Below are 22,172 nucleotides of genomic sequence, written 5' to 3' on the forward strand. Positions count from 1 at the left end.
AGCCACTATAGGAGCAGAAGACTGGCACTGCTGTGAGCTTCAGACGGCAGGTAAGTTCTTTTTTTTTTACTCCCCTTCTTTTTGTTCTCATCGTCCCCTCCCCCAAATCCCTCTCCCATCCCCCCCACCCGCCTTCCACCCGGCCGCCTCACCACTCTCCTCTGACACAGGCCGCTACTGTCCAAAGGGACACTCACAGGGTGATATCGCCAAAATCACACTAACAGAGCCACAATAACACTGGGAACACTATGAGAGAGGGGCAAAGAAGCACAGGCAAATAAATTACTGTATTGATACAGGAATACTGAATTAGGGACTCCAATCCTGATACTTGTAACAGTGATTTAATGACCTTGAGACATCGACATGGGAACACTGACCTGGGAAAATCTATACAGGAATGCTGATGTGGGGAGACTGACAAAGAGATCTTGACAATGGGACTTTGAGAATGCTACACTGACAAAGCAAGAGTGACAAGGGCATAACACGCTGGGACATGACATTGGGATACTGACTCTGAGAGTGGGACATAGACACTAAGGTTCTGATGTGTGACATGGACATGAAGGCACTGATAAGGCCATACTGATATGGAAACATTTACAGGGGTCGCTGATTTTATAACGGGGCACTGAGACTGTGGATAGCGACATCGTGACATGAACACATGGCACAGCACAGTGACCCTGCCAATGTTATACTGATATGTAAATTCTGACACAATCACAAAGACATGGGAAAATAGACGCGGCAACATTTGCGGACACTGTGACTGGGACAGTGTCATTGGGGCACTGCCATTCAGGCACTGGCACAAGAAGGAATGGGAATAAAGGGGCACGTGCGCAATGGCACTAAAATATTTATTGCAAAACTGGGGAACAGTAACATTGAGATGCTGACAATTAGGCACAGACGTTGAAGGCTAATTGCCCATGACATTGGAACATTATGGGCAAGTGGGTATGGACTTCAGTACGAACAGAACTAGGGTCCCAGCATAACAGCACAATCCTTCAACAGCCATCCTCACCAAAATCAATGTCAACTGTTTCACCTAACAAACACCGCACGTTTTACTTGAACTGAAACTGGATTTATATGCAAAGCGCTGGCTATGCAAATGTCTCAATCTCAGGTTCAGTTTGCACATTGGAACTGTTTCCTAGACTTGGAGGAAGTACTGCTGAATGCCTGAATTCAAAGCTGTCATCATACGGCCAAACACGGGTGCCTGCACCAGATAAAATATACTACTGAGCTACTAGACTTGGCTATTGGTATGGTCCAATAACATTACGGCATCCCTGCTGATAAGTGCTGGTACTGACTTTAAAATATATAACAGGCCTGATGGAAATGTTGGAATTGCCCAAAAAAAAGAATGGCCACTCCAATGCAAGCTATTGGTACTGTCCATGGATAGTGTGTGAGCCGGTGGAGACCGTGTCCTTGAAAATTATATTATCCCTAATGAGAAGTGTTAGCCCTACCCCATGAAAGGTATAGCAGCCAGGCAGAGAAGTGTTGGTATCCTACACTAACGTACAACAGCCCAGCTTTCCAGCACATAGAATCATAGCTGTAATGACTAATATTGGTACTGTCCAATAAATGTATAACTGCTCTTCTGGTACACCACTATACTGTCACAATAAAAATATAGCAACCATCCTGATGGGTGGAGGTTCTGGTAAAAAGCACAGCGGACAGTGATGGCTGGTATGGTACGGGGGTGGTGGGGTGAGGGGTGGAAAAAACACCTCTGCATAGCCACTGTCTCTCCTCCTGGGAGCAGGAAGCACACAGGCTCCCCATAGCCAATCACGACGCTGCTGTCACCAGCATGACAACAGCATCATGATTGGTCTGAGCGGCCTGGTTGGCGCTTGATCAGGAAGTGGGAGCTTATGCATGTTCTCCACCCAGGCTGTGCAATACAGCTGGGTCGAGAACATGCTAAGTGCACATGACTTGAGAACAGAACAATGGGAAAAGGGGTTTTAGGCACAATTGCACCTATCCTGTGTATTGCCTCGTTCTTTATGGTGCCACGGATCGGAGATTCTTTTCCCTAAACCTCCTAGAACAAAGAATTTGTTCTAACATACAATTTTTTGCAGAAATGATCCAGCACACAAATTATTATTTTGAAAATCTGTACAATAGTAGCCACAGTTCATAAATCAAAAATGGAAAATAATTCAGTAGCAGAATCTTTGGATGTTTTTTAGAAGTTCAATCTTTATTTGGTTCTTCACAAATGTAGCCAACGCGTTTCGTCCTCCACGGACTTCTTCAGGGCAAATAGAATGAACTCTTCTTAGGACTGAATATATATATATTCTTCCATCCAGTCTAGAGGCAGTGTTTTAAAAAAAAAATTTATTTTCTTGGTGACAGACACTTCAATTTCATAAAATAGGATCACTCGGGTCAGATAGCCCAATGTGGCAGGAATTTGAGAGAGTAGTTCAGGCCGGCTCCATCGCGTGGCGTCTTCTGTTGTAGCGTATCATACATTTCATTCTGATGTCAATTTATGACATATTATTTTCGGCAGACGGTTGAATTTCGGATGTTTAGTTAATGCCACTACATCGTTCATTGTCCAGAGTATTCAATTCATTCAACCCTTGTTTGCGTGTTGCAGCCACATTCAGCCCAAGTGGGCATTCATTTCAACATCAAATATATGATGGCATGATTCAGAGAGATATTGACTGAAACAAGTAAAAACTGTGTTGGCCTAACGTCATCAATTTAATTTATATTTAAATTACAATTGTTACGAAATATTGTACTTTTTGACTCATTCAAAATGTCTGCCACAACCAGTACAGACACACTTGGGTGATAGTCCATTTTCTATGTTTATGTTTTGGGAAAGAGTAAAAGGACACATGTTTGGTTGGAAGTTGTAAACGTGATCAAGCTACATTGCGAAACGCGTTGTTTTCCTGCTGATTAAAATATTATGTGCACAGCAACTTTCGAGTGTCGGAGACGTCTGTTTGATTGAATGGAGGATTGTGGTGAAAATAGTGGGTGACCGGGAGCCCTACTCCGACCCACTCCCGAGCGGGACCGGTAATGCACCGGAATCTTGGTTTGATATATATATGTATATGTATATGTATATATATATATATATGTATATGTATATAGATATGTATATGTATATAGATATGTATATGTATATAGATATGTATATGTATATAGATATGTATATATATATATGTATATGTATATATATATATATATATATATATATGTATATATATATATATATGTATATATATATATATGTATATATGTATATATATATGTATATGTGTATATATATATATATATATATATATATGTGTGTATATATATATATATATATATATATACCTAACGCTGGGGAACCGGGTTCGAGACTTGGCAATGACGCTGAACATCCTGTGATTCTGGGCAAATCACTTAATCTCCCTGTGCCTAGCAAAAAATGAATGTGTCCTCATGTAACACAACTGGCGCTATGTAAAGCGCTCTGATACCCGATACCGGGTCAAGTTCATGCTATATAAAACTCCCTAAAAAAATAATAATAATATTATATATATATATATATACACACATGCATACATACACATGACTTCACTGAAGAGTCCTTGTGACAGTTAACAGAATTGTTTCTCTCTGTATTGTCAATGTAGCACTCAATTTGCGAGGCAGGAGACATTGTCAGTTTCGCTGTACTGTGGTAACAATATGGAATTTTACCTTTGCACATTAGTAATACATGTGTGACTACGTTTATCAGTACAATTGCTCTAAACGTGCGGTATTGGACCACATTTACCTTCACTAGGAAGGCATATTTGTACTTACGTGTATGTGTACACGTACCAATGCGTGCCAGTGTGTGTTGGGTGTGAAGTTCGTCCCAGGAGCTGCTCAGTTGGCTGGCATCACAGAGTGTTGCACAGTTTCGATTGGCAAGCGCAGCACCGGCGATAAAGTCCTTGCTCATTCATTCTTCAGCCCCGTGCAGCCCTCCAGCGCCGCAGTCTCTGCAAACGTTCCCACATGCCCGTCTCCTCCTCGGCCGCCATTAATCTGTCACGGACTATTCATGCCGCGTTGATAGAGATAAGAGCGGTGCCCGTTACTTGCTGTGACTAATTAATGGTGCCAGGCAAATAAATGCATCAGAGGTGCCCTGATAAATGGGACAGCATTTCAGATAACGCACAACAACTTTAAGTGTAGCCTTAAGACTCAAATTTGCTGGAAAGATGTTGATAAACATAATTAATGAATGCCTGATATAGAGCCCCCAAATGACTTTAATGGCCGATATATATCCATGGCAGATCAACATTATCCAGTTAATATATTTCAAGAGCTAGTAATTGCAGCGTACAGCGCTCTGATATGATTGTTTGACTTCGTCGCCATATGTAATTACTCTGCGCCCATAAACTCACAAAGGGCTTCTGTGGATGTATGCACACTGGATGTCAAATTTGATTTTGAAACCGCTAAACAGCTTCTTAAAGGATACTGTTGCATGTTTTACACCAGAAGGGAGCTTTATATGACGTGCCTGTTGTACTCTACAGGAGGAAGCATAAAAAGTGATGTAAATGTTTGTATACAACATTATAGTCTGCTGCCGAGAGTGTAATTGTCATCAAAGGCTCTCTACCCTACCTGTAGATCCAAGGAGCAGGTGAGGGCCAATAATGGCGAGCAGAGAGCCCTTAATGACCTGGCTAGACCAAAGCAAGGGACGATAAAGCAATTAGAACATGCCACCCACTGACAGCGGAATCAGGGCCGGCTTTAGCGCTGGTGGCGCCCGGTGCGACAATCATTGTTGGCGCCCCCTCACATCCCATGACTGCCTCCTCAGATTCTCTCACTACAATGGGCTAAAATGCTCTTCATTTCGCCAAACATACGTTATTGCTAAACACAGCCCCCCCCCCCTGAGTTTAGCTCCCCTCCACAGATCAGCGTCCAGTGCAGCAGCACCGGTCGCACTGTCCTAAAGCCGGCCCTGAGCGAGATTGTCTCAATAAAACATGATGGAACAATAAGGCAAATATTGTAATGCTAGTTAAGTTCTCTATCAGCCATATTGCCCACCACAACTCAATTGTCTTCAATGGAGCTTCCAAAATTCCAATGTAATAAATGTCCTTTAGGGCACTGCCAGGGGGTTCAAATGCTACCATTTTCTACTCCTAACTGATGTCTACATCTGGCAGGCCACAGTACTCGGCACGTTGGGAGCCGAGTAGTCAGTACCAACTCCCAGATAACTGTGTGAGGATCATCTGAAGGGTGTTTTGTTTATTTTGAGGTTACCTGGTACTGGTCTCTTCCCATAAGCAATGCTTTTTGACCCTCTTTATCTGAACAGTGGCAAAATGTGTATCTCCAGTTTAGAATAATCTACATTGTCTGGAATGTTGTCCGCATGCTGCCTTGGCCAGTAGCTACAACTACTGGAGTAAGCCATTGACGTAAGTGCCTCTTCACTGACCTTTCCCATCTCTTATGCTACGGAGTCCCATGTTTACGTGAAATCTCTTCGAGGCTGTAGGATAGGCTCCTCCAACGAATAGCTTGTGAGCTGCTGATAGATCTCCAGCTTCCTATAAGTAGCTCTCCTGTGTGCATCCAAAGCTATTACATTGGAATCTTTTGTGTGGTTGAATTAATATATATATGACAAAACTCTGCATTCCAAGAAGAAAATGTGTGTCTTTTTGGAACTAACCCATTAGGTGATGTTAGGAGAAAAATTCCTGTATTTCGAAAATATACTCAAAGCAGATTTTTGAGTGATAGATAAGTCATGTGGGGAAACTTATTACTAAGATTCATACTTTTGTGCTGGGGTACTGCAGATGTTACTGGCATGTATTACTGACGTAGAAGCATTCCAAATTGACAGCCTTTTATAAATTTCTTCTGGCAACCCTTCCCATTGAACCGAGGTGATGGCGGCTGGTAGTCTTGCATAAGGTGGCCTTTAATGTAATCTTGTCTTATGTGGTTACTGACCTCAGATGCAACCCCTCCTTCCCTTGCTTCAAAAAGGACCTGAAACTACTGCTCCTCAACCAATACTTCTCTGACGAAGTCAACCAACCTAGGCACCAATAAACTTAATGGTTTCCCCTCCCACTCTGATTTTTCTAGGATGGGGGTCATCTGACTGTTTCAACCACCTGCTTTTTTCACTTCTTCAATGTATATTTAAGTGTGATGCTTTGCTTATATATTTTATGCTTCCTCATGTCCTACGATGTAGTGCAACTTCTTCTTTTCCTTTGTGTATGTAAAGCGCTCTGATACCCCCAGGTCTAGCTAGCGCTATATAAAACTTTATAAATAAATAAATAAATTACAACACTAATAATATTAGTAGCTCATCATGAGTTTTGTTGAACATAAGTAGCTCTTCTTAACCAAAAGGTTGGAGACCCACTATTGTAGCGTCTGTACAGACATAGGGCTGAGGTTCTGACCCTAGTATGGTTGACTCTGACTACTATTGTTATGCGATGCCTAACACGAGGCCGATCACAAATGAGCAAACATGGCATGCCCAATTAGATCCAGAAGTGCATTACGAGTCCATTAGATAGACTGGTGGCCAAGAGTGTCATATTAGGTGCTATTAAGCCAATGCACACCGCCTAAAATGCATCTTGCTCCATGTTACTTGTCATAGATGGTTAGCATTACGCACGCCAGAGCCAGCACTCCTCAGATGCTGTGCTCAGTCTGGCTTTTCAGCTGGAAGATAATTTTCTAAGAGGAGCAGCAGTGGTGGTGAATTGGAAATAAGTTTTTTCTGCAGCTGCCCCATCTTTCAGCCCGCTTATCTACAGACACAACACAATGCGGACCCACAGCATGGCTGCCATTAGTATTCCATTAAAGAACGCAGGCCCTGCGAGACCTGAAGTCACGTCATGACAGACCAAGTGAAACATGGCTCCCTAATGCAGCGCTAATTCATTTTGTTTTGCAGGGACAGCAAGCTCACCATGTTGCTCCGGGAGTCCCTGGGGAATATGAATTGCCGCACCACCATGATCGCACACATCTCAGCAGCCGCGGGCAGCTACGCGGAGACGCTGTCCACCATCCAGATTGGGTCCAGGGTCCTGAGGATGAAGAAAAAGAAAACAAAGGTAGGACAGGGCACTGTAGACAATGGGATCGCAGAGAGCGGGGGTCTTTTGAAGAGATTTTGGTACGTACAAGAAACAGTATTTGTATGAAGTGTGTAAGATTTAACAGTGCTTTACTTCATGAGTGGGGTAAGATCTTTCAGATTTGAAAAGAGTGAAAACTAGAAAATCACCTGTTCCTCCCTCTTCACAGCTGGTGGGCAACACAGTTCTATTCCAATAACTAAAGGTAACGTTTTGTGCTCATCATATTTTTATTAGCTGTTTGGTATTCCAGAATCCCTCCATTTGACCCTCTCAGCCAATAGGAAATCATAATATGTAACTAGAGGGTTGCCTATTGATACAAAGGCATATATGATAGCCTGGTCTGGTGGCTTTTGTTTGACATCATGGTCGCAGTTTCAAATGCCACGGGTCTGCTCAGCCTTTCATCCTTATGAGGTCGATAAAATGAGTACCATTGATTTGGGTAACAATAAATATCTGTTATTCAGCGCCAAGATACCCTTCTGGGTGAATGTGCTTACAAATACATGTTATGCTATGATTTTTTATATTTTATGTTGGTTTATGTTATGTTGTGTTATATGGGAGCCCGTCATTACAGGGTAAAGAAAACTTACTCTTTCAATTCCCATCATGCCTCTCACTACAAATCTGATTTAACCAGACAGAGATTGCAAGGGTATCTTTCTTGGAGTGTTGCATCCACTCAGAAGAAATATTTCCAATAGGTAGTATTAGAAAACTGCAGGCTGCAATCGTAAATTTTGTTGTTTCATTTTTGTGAACTGTTGCACGATTAATGGCACCTGATGAAGGCGTGAGGACAACCTTTTGATAGCCTGCAGCTACAAATTACATACCCTGGCAATCAGTAGTACAGAAGGGCCCACGACAAACAACTGTGACTCATTTTGTAATAGCCAAATGCTCCTAGAGCATACAAATGGTTGCAAAAACGTGTCTTATCCAGCCTCCGGAGTTTTTGTGTAATTGTTTCCCTAGCCATGAGTTGCTTGCTGGCTGTGAGAAGGGGTGTGTGAAATTTGCTTAATTTCCCAGCGTAAAAACGCAACATTTCTAGAAAATTATGCAAAATTACGTGAATAGCAAAACCAGTATTTAGAACTTTTCATTGCACTATTTTTAGTACGAAATGCGTTCATGCAAGGAAGCATTTTGCTCTAAAAAAAATAGCACTAAATCACGCAGAAAGACATCACTTGCATGTTCCTTCTCCTTGATCCCGTGTTCCTGCGATAGGATTTCCCCCCGAACAGACAGAAAATATTGTGACATGACATAATGGTGTAAATTTAGGGCAATTCACACAAACCGTGTAAGGTGAAATGGCAGAAATCATGAAAGTTTATGCCAGCATAATGAACATTTAATCTGGGCCTAGCTGAGAGTCAGACAGCCATGTGAACATTTTCCACCTCTCTCTATTCTCGGCTGCAAAGCGACAAGGCAACAAGCAGCATCTTCCAGGTCATCTGCTTACCACCTTGTCGAGGCTGTGGTGTCCCCTATTACACTTGTGAAGCATGGGAAGCGAAATACCACGTGACTTTACTTCTTTGATGTAAACTCTGTACCTGCTTATATACAAGCTCGGAGACGAAGTCTTTATCGAAAAAATGCAACCCTAGCGTTTCTATTGCATAGCTGCATTACATTTTACATCCAATATCGATCTTAAATTGTGGGTGAGTCCTTGCCACCCTCCTTGTATCCCTGAGACAGGGGCTGCTCTCCCGTAATGGCGGAGGAGTGTCGCCCCACAGCCCGTGCCAGTAGACAATAAATAAAATGAATATAATGCATTGTTATTATAATTTATTTATGCTGTTTAAGCCAAGGGACGGGCTGGGAACAGCAACCACCCCTGGCAGATTGATGCTCCACCGGCCCTGAAAGCGGGGCGTAGGGGGTACTAACAAACATCACTGCTCCTGCCTTTTTTACAGGGGCTGATATTGCAGCACTGCTGCAAAACCGGCCCCCCACGAGCACAACACCGGGCCCCACCTCTCGGTTCCTCCGGGGATATGCCCTGTGCTCACTACGGCCAGTCCAGCCCTGTCTGAGCCCCCCAATACAAAAAGTATAGGGTGGGGCAGGGCTGCTCATGTCAGGGAGGAATAAAGTGCACTCATAAGTGCGCATGTGTGTTTGGCCGTCCGTCCGTCCAAGGCTGGCCAAACACACGTGCACTTATGTTTCTCCAACCTGACTGTGTTACCCAGCTGGGCTGGAGAAACAGCACAGACTCCAATGCACTGTCTGAGCTGCAAACAAGGCCGCTCAGACTAATCCTGGCGCTGCTCTCTTGTGAGAACAGCGCCAGGATTGGGTGCAGAGCCTGTGCCCTGGGTGCCCATCCTCCTCTGGCCATCGGCTGCCGAGAGGAACAGCAATGCAGGCATTAGAGGGCAGCAGGTAAGTCTTTTTAAATGTTTTATTCTTACATTTTATTTCTCCCCCCTCCCCTCCCCAACCTACCGCCCACTCCACTCTCGCCCGCCCTACCACTTTAGGTGGGCGGTGGCCGCCACTGCCCTGAAGTTGGGTATTCTTTCATGAAAATGGGCTATTTAAGACTCCCAATCATGGTCCACCTCCTGACAGACCTGTGAGATCGGTAAATTCATATTTTGCGACTGTCTTATTGCAGTTTTTGAAGAGCTTCAAGGACCACCTTGCAAGATCTGATTACAAATGACATCATTAATTACATAATTGCTGGCAACACTAAAAAGTGGTAAAAGTTTGAAGATGGTGACATGGCAAACTGTCAGCGTGTGAAGGTTCTCTAGTTTGCTATGCCTTGCTATACTCATTCAGCCGCAGAAGAGTGAGTCTTCATTTCCTCCTATGCTTTACAATGTAAGCTACATAGAGCACAGTCAACGTATAGTTGATACCATGTAGAAGTCAGAGGTCAATTTGTGGCTCCTTCGTCCTGCTGCTTTCTCTCGCGGTATTATGAGATCAATCACAGACTCTTTATGTGAAGTTACGCTAATGAACCTGCAACGAGCCCTCGGTGCGTTCAGTAGCGTAACACATAATGATGGGGCCACCATGCAGAATGGGATAAGGAGCCCCTCTGTTTCCTTTATCTTATAGATATTCATTGATCTTTGGTTGAATAGAGGGCCCCCTGGAGGGTTGGGCACCACAGGGTCTGTAGAGGGCTGCGTTGCGCTCCTAGCTGCACCACTCAGTTCAGCGGAGACATGGATGTGTCACTCTTGATATTTTACTGATTGTTGAATTTAACCTAATTTAGAATTTGGGAGAGTATCTTAATATAGGATTGAAGAGATCTTTTGGTTTAAAAAGTATATTATTTACAATTGTTTGATGCATTAGTTTGTGTTTTTTATCTGCTCATTTTTATCTAAATGCCTGTTTGATATGTCTATTTAGTTAAATGATGATTATTTACATCAGAAAGTGTCTAGCTTAAGCTGCAGTTACTGTTTGTTTGAAGAGTTATAGAATCACCTTTTTTGCATTCGTCCACAGTATACATCCAGCTCGTCTGGCGGGGAAAGCTCATGTGAAGAAGGAAGGATGCGACGGCCGACACAGCTGAGGCCATTCCATTCACGAAATGTGGTGGATCCAGACTTCCCACTTCTGAACCTATCGAGTGATCCAGATTACTCTTCGAGCAGTGAACAGTCCTGTGACACCGTGATTTACGTTGGTCCCAATGGTACAGCGTTGTCTGACAAAGAGCTCACGGATAATGAAGGTCCCCCAGAGTTTGTCCCCATTGTTCCTATGCTTCAGAAAACAAAAAACGATGTAAAGATGGAGGAGTTGAGTGAGCCTGCAGCCAACAAGCCTGAAAAGGATTGTCTGAAGTGTAACACTTTTGCCGAGTTGCAGGAGAGGTTGGACTGCATTGATGGTAGCGAGGAAGTCAGCAAATTTCCCTTCGAAGAACTGCCTGCTCAATTTATTACTGATCAGACTGCCAAATGTCCCATGTCAAGCCAAGTGTCAGAACCAAGGCTCATATCAGAGTCGAGTAAGTCTGAAAGCATTATGGAGTGTCAGCATGCTGATGTGGACACCAGGGACCATATTAATGCAAATGGTAACAAAATGCTGAGGAATCAGTCTCCTATCCCTTCAGGATCCCTGAGTAACATGTCCACTCCTCCCTCTCCCCGAAGTGTGACAGGCAGCTGCAGTGCTCAACAAGGCTCCCCCAAGCTGGTCCACAGTACGAGTCTGCAGGGCAGCAGGGAAAGTTTGAACACCTGTGGCTTTGTAGAAGGAAAGCCAAGAGCAATGGGATCACCAAGGCTAGGAATCGCTAGCCTCTCCAAGACTTCAGACTACAAGCCACCAAGCTCACCTTCCCAGAGATGTAAGGTCTATACCCAGAAAGGGGTCTTGCCAAATCCTCCACCTCCACCACCATCTTCGAATAAGGATCTGGGCATAATGTCAGGGGACCCACTGTTCCAACCAGAAATTCGTACACCTCCAGTAGGCATGAGCCCTCAAATTATGAGAAGGTCCCTCTCCTCTACCAGCGATGACTTCTCAGACAGTTTCAGTGAGCAGAAGCCAAGTATTTTCTCCAACTCCAAGAAAGAGGTTTTAAGCACGACAATGGTTACTGTACAACAGCCCCTAGAACTCAACGGAGAAGACGAATTGGTGTTTACCCTAGTTGAAGAGTTGACCATTAGTGGTGTTCTTGAGAACGGACGCCCCACCAGCATTATCAGCTTTAACAGTGACTGCTCTGTTCAAGCTCTGGCATCTGGATCTAGGCCAGTGAGTATCATCAGCAGTATCAGTGAAGATCTTGAGTGCTATTCCAATGCTGCTCCTGTCTCTGAGGTCAGCATCACACAGTTTTTGCCACTGCCAAATTCGGGGCAAGATGACAAAGGCCAGGATACTGGAAGTAGGCGGTCATCTATAAGTTCCTGGCTCAGTGAAATGAGCACTGGAAGTGATGGAGAACAGTCATGTCACAGTTTCATTGCGCAAACCTGTTACGGCCACGGTGAAGCAATGGCAGATCAGGGAATATCTGAGTTCACTAGCAACCTACAGCATGCCAATGTGATGCGCACAAATGACAAGCTGAAACCAGTGACTGATGAATTATTCATTCTGTCAGAAACTGATGAAGATACTTTAAGTGAACCTGCTCCCAACAAGGGCTGCAAGATATCAGCCCTTGGCAAAACCACAGTTACAATCTCTAACACATCAGGCCTTGCTAGCTGTGAAGGCTTTCTTCCTATGAAAACCAATATAACTGTTTTCCCCTGTATCGCTGTGAGACCTTATAATGCCGATGAGATTAACGACAATTCATTAGCAATCAACATGCAAAGGAAAGTGACAAATGTAGAGTCAAACAGTCATAAGGAAATCAAATTTGATGATCCTTGGTTAAAAAGGAATGATGATGCGAAAAAAGATAGCCGTAACTGTAACAATGGGCCAAGGGCTGATGTTGCATGTGGTTTACCCAAAGATGAAATGGACAGCAAGAGCCTGCCTGACAGGTTTAGCAGCAGCAGTGGTGAGGGATCTCTCTCTCCCATATCAGATAACCTGAAAAGGATCATTGATGGGTGTGAAATGGTCTCACCAGATTCTGTCAGTCGAAGCTCCAGCCATTCGAGTGATTGTTTCAGAACCAGCAGCCTTCCACGGGTGATGCATAAAGTCACAGAACAGGAAGAACTGGATGATAGCCCTCTCAACTGTGAGAACACTGGTGCATACCATTTTGCTGATTCTCAGGCATCAAGAGCTTCCCTCGAGAGGAAATTTGCTTCACCTAAACACTGCGTTCTTGCACGGCCAAAAGGAACTCCACCTCTGCCTCCCGTCAGAAAGTCCAGTTTGGATCAAAGAAACAGGGCTAGCCCTCAACACAGTGCTTTTGGTGGAAGCCCTTCGCACCATCCTTTGTCTTCTCTATCCAGTTTTCCGGATGAACTCAACTGTAAGCTGAAGGGTTTAAGCATGGACACCAGAAGCAATAGCAGCAGCAAGTTATTCAGTGCCAAACTCGAGCAACTAGCAAGCAGAACAAATTCGCTGGGAAGGTCGACAGGCAGTCACTATGAATGTTTGTCCTTGGAGAGAGCAGAAAGCCTGTCTTCTGTGACTTCCAGAATGAGCCCTAACAAAGATAGCACCATGCCAAGAGCCGGGAGGAGCCTGAACCGCAGTGCAATGTCCTCACCAACCCACTCTGGCCTTTCCCAGTCTGCCGGGACTACACCGAAGGGCAGTCCATCAAAGATATCAGCAGTGAGCAAGCTCCTACTAGCGAGCCCTAAAGCTCGTAGTCTTTCAGCATCCACCACCAAAACACTCAGTTTTTCTACCAAATCACTGCCGCAGTCTGTAGGAAGAAGCTCAAGCTTGCCTCCCAATGGAAAGAACATGTCCTATTCAACACAGTCTCTCAGTAGAAACAAGGGCTCTGGGATTGCGTCTAAACTCCCTCTTCGAGCAGTCAATGGACGTATTTCAGAATTGCTTCAAGGTAATACATCTGCCCGGGGTTTGCATGTACGAGGAAATGGCGAGAAAGAGGATCGCGCCACCATTCACGGAGATGAGAAGCCAATTGTTCATACTCTGCCTTCACCGTACAGCAAAATTACCCCTCCCCGGAAACCTCACCGATGTAGCAGTGGACATGGAAGTGACAATAGCAGTGTTTTGAGCGGGGAACTTCCACCTGCCATGGGGAAAACAGCTCTCTTCTACCACAGTGGAGGAAGCAGTGGCTACGAGAGCATGATGAGAGACAGTGAAGCAACAGGGAGTGCTTCTTCGGCACAAGACTCGATGAGTGAAAACAGCAGTTCCCTCAGTAGCAGGTGCCGAAGTCTCAAAACCCCAAAGAAGCGGTCCAATACAGGTATGCTACTGCACACTCTATTGCTGCAGTTATTCTGTCATACTGGTTATATGCAGCCTGTATCAGCCTATTTTAAAAATTCTCAATCATAGACTGTTGGAATAGTACATAGTGTGGACTCTATTAGCAAAACCAAATTACTTAATAATATAATTATTACTATTATATTTTTTTAAAACATAGTCATGGGAGTAAAAAAAGGCAAAAAACGGACTAGCAGTCTACTTCCCCATTCAGAGGACAGCTAGCCCTCCAATCACTCGTTGACTGTATCTTTGATTTCAACCGTGCACAGTGCTCCTCTTCTGTGAGGTTCCCATTATACATATTCCTAATATATACATACATGGGGGGGTCTGTGGTGCACTGCAAGTTATGTAGGGTCTCAAGTAAGAATCTCAAGTCAGCTGGAGAGATATTCTGTACTTCTAAAGCTTGATATTGAAGATTTCGGATATTTGTCGATGATTTAGACCAAACATGTAACTGAAACTAGAACAAAGGTGAAGTAGAGAGAGACCCCTTACTCCTCACTCTTCTTTACATTTATGGCAACCACTGAACCATACCTGCTGATTTAGAAGTTGATACAGATATTTTTATGTGCATTTTAAAAAATACGTTGATATGAAGTTTTTCTTGCAGAAGCAACAGCAGGAAGGCTTCTAGGAATTAGGAAACAAGAGTTGGTAAACCTGTGGGCAAACAAATCATAGTGGAGGACGACATAATGTTGACAATGGGGTTTCAACAGTAATCCTTAGATCATCAATCAATCAATCAATCAGCATTTGTAAAGTACAACTCTGTCACCCCTAGGGGTATCTGGGCCTTGTTTTTCCCTCGAAGAGCTAGGTCTCGAGTCTCTTTCTGAAGTCTGACAGCAAGGGTGCCATACGGAGCAGGAGGGGGAGGTCCTTCCAGGTCTTGGCTGTGATATAAGAGAAGGACCGGCCACCGCTGTGGGTGCAGCAGATGTGGGGGTTGTGTGCGAGGGCTAGTGAACAGGAGCATAGGTGTCTAGTGGGTTGGTGGAAGTTCATTCGATGGTTGAGGTAGGCAGGTCTAAGGTCGTGGAGGGCTTTGTAGGCGTGTGTGAGGATCTTGAACTGGCATCTTTTCCAATTGGAGAGCCAGTATAGGCTTCTCAGGTGGGGGCTATGTGGGTTCCTTTGGGGAGGTCCAGGATGAGTCTTGCTGAAGCGTTCTGTATGGTCTGGAGTCTTCTGAGGAGCTGAATAGAGGTGTAGGGGGTGGTGCTGTAGTTGAAGTGGCTGTTGATGAGGGCTTGAGTGGCGGGCTTTCTGGTGTTGGTTGGGCTCCATCTGAAGATTCTGAGGTGCATGCACAGTGTGTGTGGAAGCAGGTGTTGGCAATTGTGTTAACTTGTTGTTTCATGGTCATTTGGCTGTTTAGGATGATGCTGAGGTTGCGTACGTGGTCTGTCGGTGTGGGTGTTGGTCCAAGCTCTGTGGGCCACCATGCAGAGGTCCCATGTGGATCATAAATACAAGTAAAGAAAGAAAATTGGAAATATTTGGTTGATGGCAGTTATGGTTGTTTATTCACGTTGCAAAATATTTCTAAAAAAACACAACAATTCTGATAAAGTATTTCATTCAGTTTAAAGGATACCTAGATAAAACTCCAAAGCCTAAAAACCATTGAAATGTGCGTGCTATGGAGATGTATGCATCCGTAACTTTTGCCAGTGCACCGCTGTTGACCTCGTACGATCTCACACAAGATGCAAAAGATACTATCACAAATGAGAGTGAAATAAGCTGTAACCTTAGTCCTAGGGCAGGGATTGTTTGCCTATTATTACCCAGGGTTGTCTGTCCTACTGTGGCTCTATAAAACTGGGCAATGTAAACCCCTTCAACACTTGACTCTCAGTGGTTTATCCTTTGAATAGCTTGTGTGCTCAGTTATTTTATCAGTCCCTGAGTTACAGTTCTCAAGACAAGGGAGTTGTTTCAGTTCAACTAGGGCATCAGGAAGCGACCTATTGTAGCGGATCTTAAACTTTTGATTTCTTTAGACCCCAATGAATCACAACTGGCAACTGGGAAATGCTGCCTAACCAATTTCAATGATTTGAATCTTAAAACTCTACACACAACAGTGTATATATCAAAGCAGATGCACACATTATCGAAATTGTTTAATTCACAACCAAAAAATAAGCGAAAATCCACAATTTGTTTCTCCAAATGGAAAAGTTAAAGCGTTGCAAAATCTAGTTTTATGTCTATAATACAAAACAATATGCTAGACTCCATCACATCACTCTCTTTTTTGCTTATAAGGCATGCTCTGTGTCAGCACATACAATTGCTGCTTCAATTAAGGCCCCAAATAGTCCATACCAGATTTGCTGTATTTGCAGCACTCCCATAAATCAAGAAAATGATACCAATTTAATTTTTAGTTTCCAATTTCAAGTATCTTCACATTCACAGAATGTTCTAAAACTTTAAATTTTGCTTTTTTACATATATATATATATATAGATATATATTTAATTATTCTGCTAATGTTATTTATTTCTATAAACAGCAGCGGACTCCCTGAATAGGCATCGCAGACCCCAGGGGTCCACGGTCCGTTGTTTAAGAACAGCTGACCCACAGCATGCATTCCCAACTGAAACTCCAACGCAAAACTAGATAAAAAAAATCTCTGCACTCAACTACACCCCACATATGGTGGACTCCGCTTGTTCTTTGGTGACACCCTGGACACATTTCTAAACATGCAGGGACACATCAGTGCCACCATTAACAATGCCTATCATCAACTCAACACTCTTAGGAAAATCAAACCTTTCCTACCTCCCGAGGACATCCAGTCAGCAGTCCAATCAATAGTTATCTTGCAAGTAGAATACGGCTTGGTGACCCTAGCTGGGCTCCCTAAATCTAGGTTAGCTCCACTAAGAGCTACTCTGAACACCTCTGCCATACTAATCACAGGCTTCAGAAAGCATGATCATATTACACCTCACTTAATTCAACTTAACTGTCTTCCCATTGAAGAAGGGATCAGCCTCAAGATAGCTTGTCTGACACATAAAGCTATACACTTCAATAGCCCTGTTTACCTTGCAAAGAAACTCAAGCTCTCTGCTTCCAGTCGAAACATAAGAAGCTCCAATATTCTACTCCTGAAACCACCTAAATTCAACAAAAAAATAACTTACAATCGCACCTTCTCAGGGCTGGCTCCAAAAATCTGGAATGCCCTACCAATGGAGATCAGAGCCAACCCCTCAACTGCTTTATTCAAGAAACAGGTCAAATAGCTACTTTTGGAAGAACTTCAGCAGTAATAGCTTCTTTGTCATGTGATAGACACACCCCCCTCCAGTGCTTGACAATCATTTTACTTTGTGTGTTGAAATTTATGCTTGACAATCATTTTCTCTTTGTGTTTTGAAATATTTACTTGACAATAATTTTTACATTGGCTTTGAAATGTATTTTGTCGTTCTTTGGATGTAGTCTGCTGCTAAAACTGCACGGCCCGATCTAATAGGGCTTTTACCTGTTTGATCACTTGCTACCTCGTCTCCCCCTAGCACCCACATTTCATTTTATATCTCAGGTTCCTCTTATTTTGGTTGCCTTTTTGTATTGTACTTTTATTGTTTCTTCTCCTCAATGTTAATTTTTCACTTTGTACAGCTGTCTGATACCCGTCTGTCTGGGTCTTGTTCGCACTTTATAAAACTTTTCAAATAAAATACACACCTGTAGTCCTTTCAAGAGTGTGTGGTTTCAGTCAGAGCCGGACAGGAAACCGAAACCGGCCCTGGCAAACTGCTTGGCCGGCCCCGGATGGATGGGGTGCCCGTTGCGGCTGAGCTGTTTGCTAGGGCCGATTTTGTTACAGGGGGCCCATATTGCAGCCCCTTGTAACAAAAAAACCGCCTCCAGGGGCCCACAACTGACCCTCACCCTGGCAGCCCCCCCGGGAAAACGCCCGGTGCCCGCACCGGCCAGTCCGGCCCTGGCTCCAGTTATGACACAGCCCTCTGCCTGTCAAACTCGGTTGAGATACCGGATTAGATGGCAGAGGATCCGAGGTCACAGGGCAGGGTCTGCCTCGGGTGCAGTCTCTGGTGTGGTGTAATCTGACTCCAGTACAGTTTCTCAGTGCTGTGGCACAGTCTTCTTGGATACACTTCTTTGAGTCAGTGACACAGTACGTTCAGGCACTGATTCTGCAATGCAGCAGCACCTTCTGCTGGGACACAGGTTCTTCTATGCAGCAGCACCATCCGCTCAGTCACAGTTCATGTCGTAGTTTCCACCTGGAGCCATGTGTAGGGAGAGACTGTACTTTATACTTCACAGCACAAATAGATCGCACTCCTCAGAATTTCTGTTCTAGCAGACCCATGCACAACTGCTTTCGGCTACCTCTGGGCAGTTATAGCTCCTCCAGGTTTGGCAGGCCCTTCCTTTTTTCAGCAGGCAAGTTTAAGTCTAGACGCTTCAGTTCCGAGGAACAGCATTTACCCCGAGGTAAGACTTCAAATGATGTCCCTTCATCTCTATGACGCTGGCTGTCATGCACACACCAGAATTAGTTGCACCGCAGTACTCTGCAGAGCACTTCGTTCCTTGGTCAAGGAGAGCATGGAACAAGTGCAACAGTGGCTTCCACATTTATGCATTCAAAGCAGAGAGGGAATGTGGATCTTCTCTCTGCACTTTCAGAACTGGTTTGGGGTGTTTTTCTTTCAAGTGTCCTTTTAAGGTTGCATTCTAGACTCAGACTTTGTGTAGAGTGATGGTGCTCACAGTGGGCAGTCTCTAGTCTGGAACATCCCCAACAGTGGCACAAAGAGAGGTACATTTTCTGCACCTGGAGATCAATGGCCACACTGAGCAGTAATCAGTGAACAGATAAAAGTCTGGCTTCACCTAAAAGGGTCCCTTTCTCTTTGGCAACTTATTGCAGTCTCACCTTTCACCCCACCATCTACATAACAGCAGGACTACATGAAGACTAATTAGCAGCTCCTCCCAGCAAATTACTTATTTATATTTGCAAAGGAGACTTGTGTCCTGTGTCCCTCTTTCAGTGTCTAGGTCTCCTGCCTCCAGTTTCCGGCTCCTAATACCCGTACAAAGAAGGCAGACTTAGTATATGGAGCAAAAAAAGGAACTTACTTTGGAACACGGTTGTAAATAGGAGCCTTATATCTGCTCATACCCCCGTAATTCTTAGTCATGTTCACTCCATTGTAATTCACATATTTACCGGCAATTTCCAAGTTGGTATGTCGCAAAACGCAGGTTTTTGGTAAAAACACATACTTTTGGTAAGAGTTTTACGATGTTAAAGACTGTCTGGTAATTCACCGGGTCATTTGGTTCTGTACAAAAATATCAGAGGTTATTTATTCACCTACACTTACTCACAGTCTACTAGCGATTAGCCTACGACTGCATGATGAAGGGCACTCAGCTTTGGCATGAGCTTTAGCACCACTATTACCTGAAGACGAATTCAAGCACTCAAAGGTTTCACGTTTTAGTGGGATGTGTTGACTTGTGATGTCTTTTTGTATGTCTTTTTCAGATCCCCTTGTCCTTCAGAAACTCTGAAGATACAGTCATAACTGTGAGTTAATTCGGTGTTGTCACACCACTGGTTAGGGTGCGCCTTGGTGTGCGCATACCGTTGTGGTGTTCTGGTCCTGAAGAAGGCCTCACCAACAGCAATAGGAGGCAGAAACATGTTATTATAGACTAGGATGTCTCTGGTCAATTTAACTAGTTTGGAAACATCCACTACACTTGCTTTTATCTGTGCCAGGTTTTCCATTAAATAAAACGTTTTGGGATAAAACTGAGGCATTTTTAAAACCACTTTTTCACTCACATTCACATTAATCACAAAAAACCCGCTCCACTGTAGACGGGCATCGTAGCACACCAGAGAGGCACTCTGCCCCTCTGGTGGGAACCCAATGACTTCCGTGATGAACATTAGTGTCAACTTTAAGTAGGTTTCTTGATCTAGAGAATACAGTTCTTTTCCAGGACCTAAGATTCTAGACTTGATCACCTTGAGTAACATTTAGGTCAGGGGTCTTCAAACTGTGGGGCGCGACCCCCAGGGGGGCCGTGGACCGATTCAAAGGGGGTCGCGCCTTCCCAGTCATACTTCTAAAGGCCCAAGGGCTTCAGCCCTCCCTCTTTCCCCGTCCTTTGTCTCAGCCCGGGCTGTTGCACTGCTGGGGGCTCAGCCAAAGGTGTGACACATGCCCCCCGCAGCTCCGTGTTGCTGGGGGAGGGGCAAGTTGCAGGGGGGCCCTCAGCACAGTCCAGTGAGTGCCCGGCCACCAGAAACCCAAGGCTGCATTCTCATGCTAATGCCGCACGCCTCGGGTGGGGGCTATGGCTGAGTACTGGGCGAGGTGAAAGTCTGCACGTGCTGCTTCTCCATCCTGATAAACAAATGCGGCACTTGACCTCCCCCTCGACCTCCTCAGGCTGAACAGGACACCCCACGTCCCTAAAGCCGTATTCAATGCAACAAGTCAAATTAGGATTCTTTTATTTCTCAAAGCCCCTACCAGTATTACAAAGAGGAACATGCAGTAACTGAAACAAAAAAGTCAAAAAGTAAAATTCCTAATTGTAATGTTAAAACGGATCACGGACTACCCTTTAAATATAAAGAAACCCTTTTGATTAAAAATATAAAGCTTCCAGTGCGTAATTTGAACTTAAAAATGTGCTTCTTTGAAGGCAAAATGCACATTTTCAAAGCCGTGAATTGTATTTTCAAACAATGCGTGTGCATTCCCCAATGGAAAAGGCGCATTTTCAAGAGAAACTGGCATTTCTACAGTAGAAAGGTGTGTTTTTGTGCGTGGCTTGCTTGCACAAGGACGAAAGGTGTGTTTTGAGGCGATGTTGCAGTGCAAGGATGAAAGGTGTTTTTTGGGCGGTGCTTGCAGTGCAAGGATCAAGGGAGTGTTTTGTGCGATGCTTGCAGTGCAAGGATGAAAGGTGTGTTTTGGGTGATGCTTGCAGTGCAAGGATGAAAGATGTGTTTTGGGCAGTGCTTGCAGTGCAAGGATCAAGGGTGTGCTTTGTGCGATGCTTGCAGTGCAAGGATGAAAGGTGTGTTTTGGGTGCTGCTTGCAGTGCAAGGATGAAAGGTGTGTTTTGGGTGAAAGGTGTGTTTTGGGTGATGCTTGCAGTGCAAGGATGAAAGGTGTGTTTTGGGTGCTGCTTGCAGTTCAAGGATGAAAGGTGTGTTTTCAAAGTTGAAACTTGTCATTTCAAGGCAGAAGTGCCTCCTTTGTAAGGAGAAGTGCGCATTTCTTTTGCACAATAAACATCAATAAATAGATAAAATGCGGATTTATGTCACTTCCCAGTTTTGTTTTCCTACGGAGCGTCCGCCTTCAGAGGCGCTCAGAGTCACAGGGTGACCCCGTGGATCTGGTCTCGCGGCCTGCTGCCAGAGAGATCCTCTGGTCCGGACAGGGAGGAGCTCACAAGAGAGTGCTTACAAACTCCTTCTCTAGGGCAGGGGAGCTAGGCCAGGGAGGGTAGCTGGTCGCCCCTCCCTATCACCCCCATACACCTTACAGAGCAGGGCAGCTTTAAGATTAAACCTAAGGTGCGTGCGGTGATGCTGGTGGGTACGGGGGCAGTGGACCCTGGAGAGTGTGTGGAATCTTGTTTTCAGCTGGTATTCCAGCAACTAAATGTGTTTGTTCCTGGCATGGGGAGTAACTATGCGGACCGAGTCCCAGACAAAAAAACGATATGTTTTCCTTGATTTGGGGGACTGCTACACTGACATTTCCACCTGCTCTCAATAGTGAGAGGTTGAATGGGGAGAAGTTGTAAAAAGGGTGAAAGTAAATGGCCTGCAAAGTGAGAGAGCGATCCGGGGTTGGGAGAGGAGAGAGGGATGGAAGGGAGGGGGTGAGAGGAAAGCTGCTTGGGTAAACTGCTTAACTTTGCACAAAACCGGCAGGGTTTCAAGGGACC

General features: G+C 44.5%; 1 protein-coding gene across 1 annotated transcript in view; it reads left to right on the forward strand.

The window, feature by feature from the left end:
- Positions 1–22,172, forward strand: part of KIF26B (kinesin family member 26B) — a 589,601-nt gene that overhangs the window by 539,368 nt on the left and 28,061 nt on the right. Inside the window, exons 12-13 of the mRNA XM_086925761.1 lie at positions 7,046–7,208; positions 10,749–14,142. Of these exons, the coding sequence (XP_086781887.1) occupies positions 7,046–7,208; positions 10,749–14,142 (3,557 nt within the window). The remainder of the gene's footprint in view (positions 1–7,045; positions 7,209–10,748; positions 14,143–22,172) is intronic.

The sequence above is a fragment of the Lissotriton vulgaris genome, chromosome 6 (assembly GCF_964263255.1).
Source record: "Lissotriton vulgaris chromosome 6, aLisVul1.2, whole genome shotgun sequence".
In the NCBI taxonomy this organism is placed as follows: domain Eukaryota; kingdom Metazoa; phylum Chordata; class Amphibia; order Caudata; family Salamandridae; genus Lissotriton; species Lissotriton vulgaris.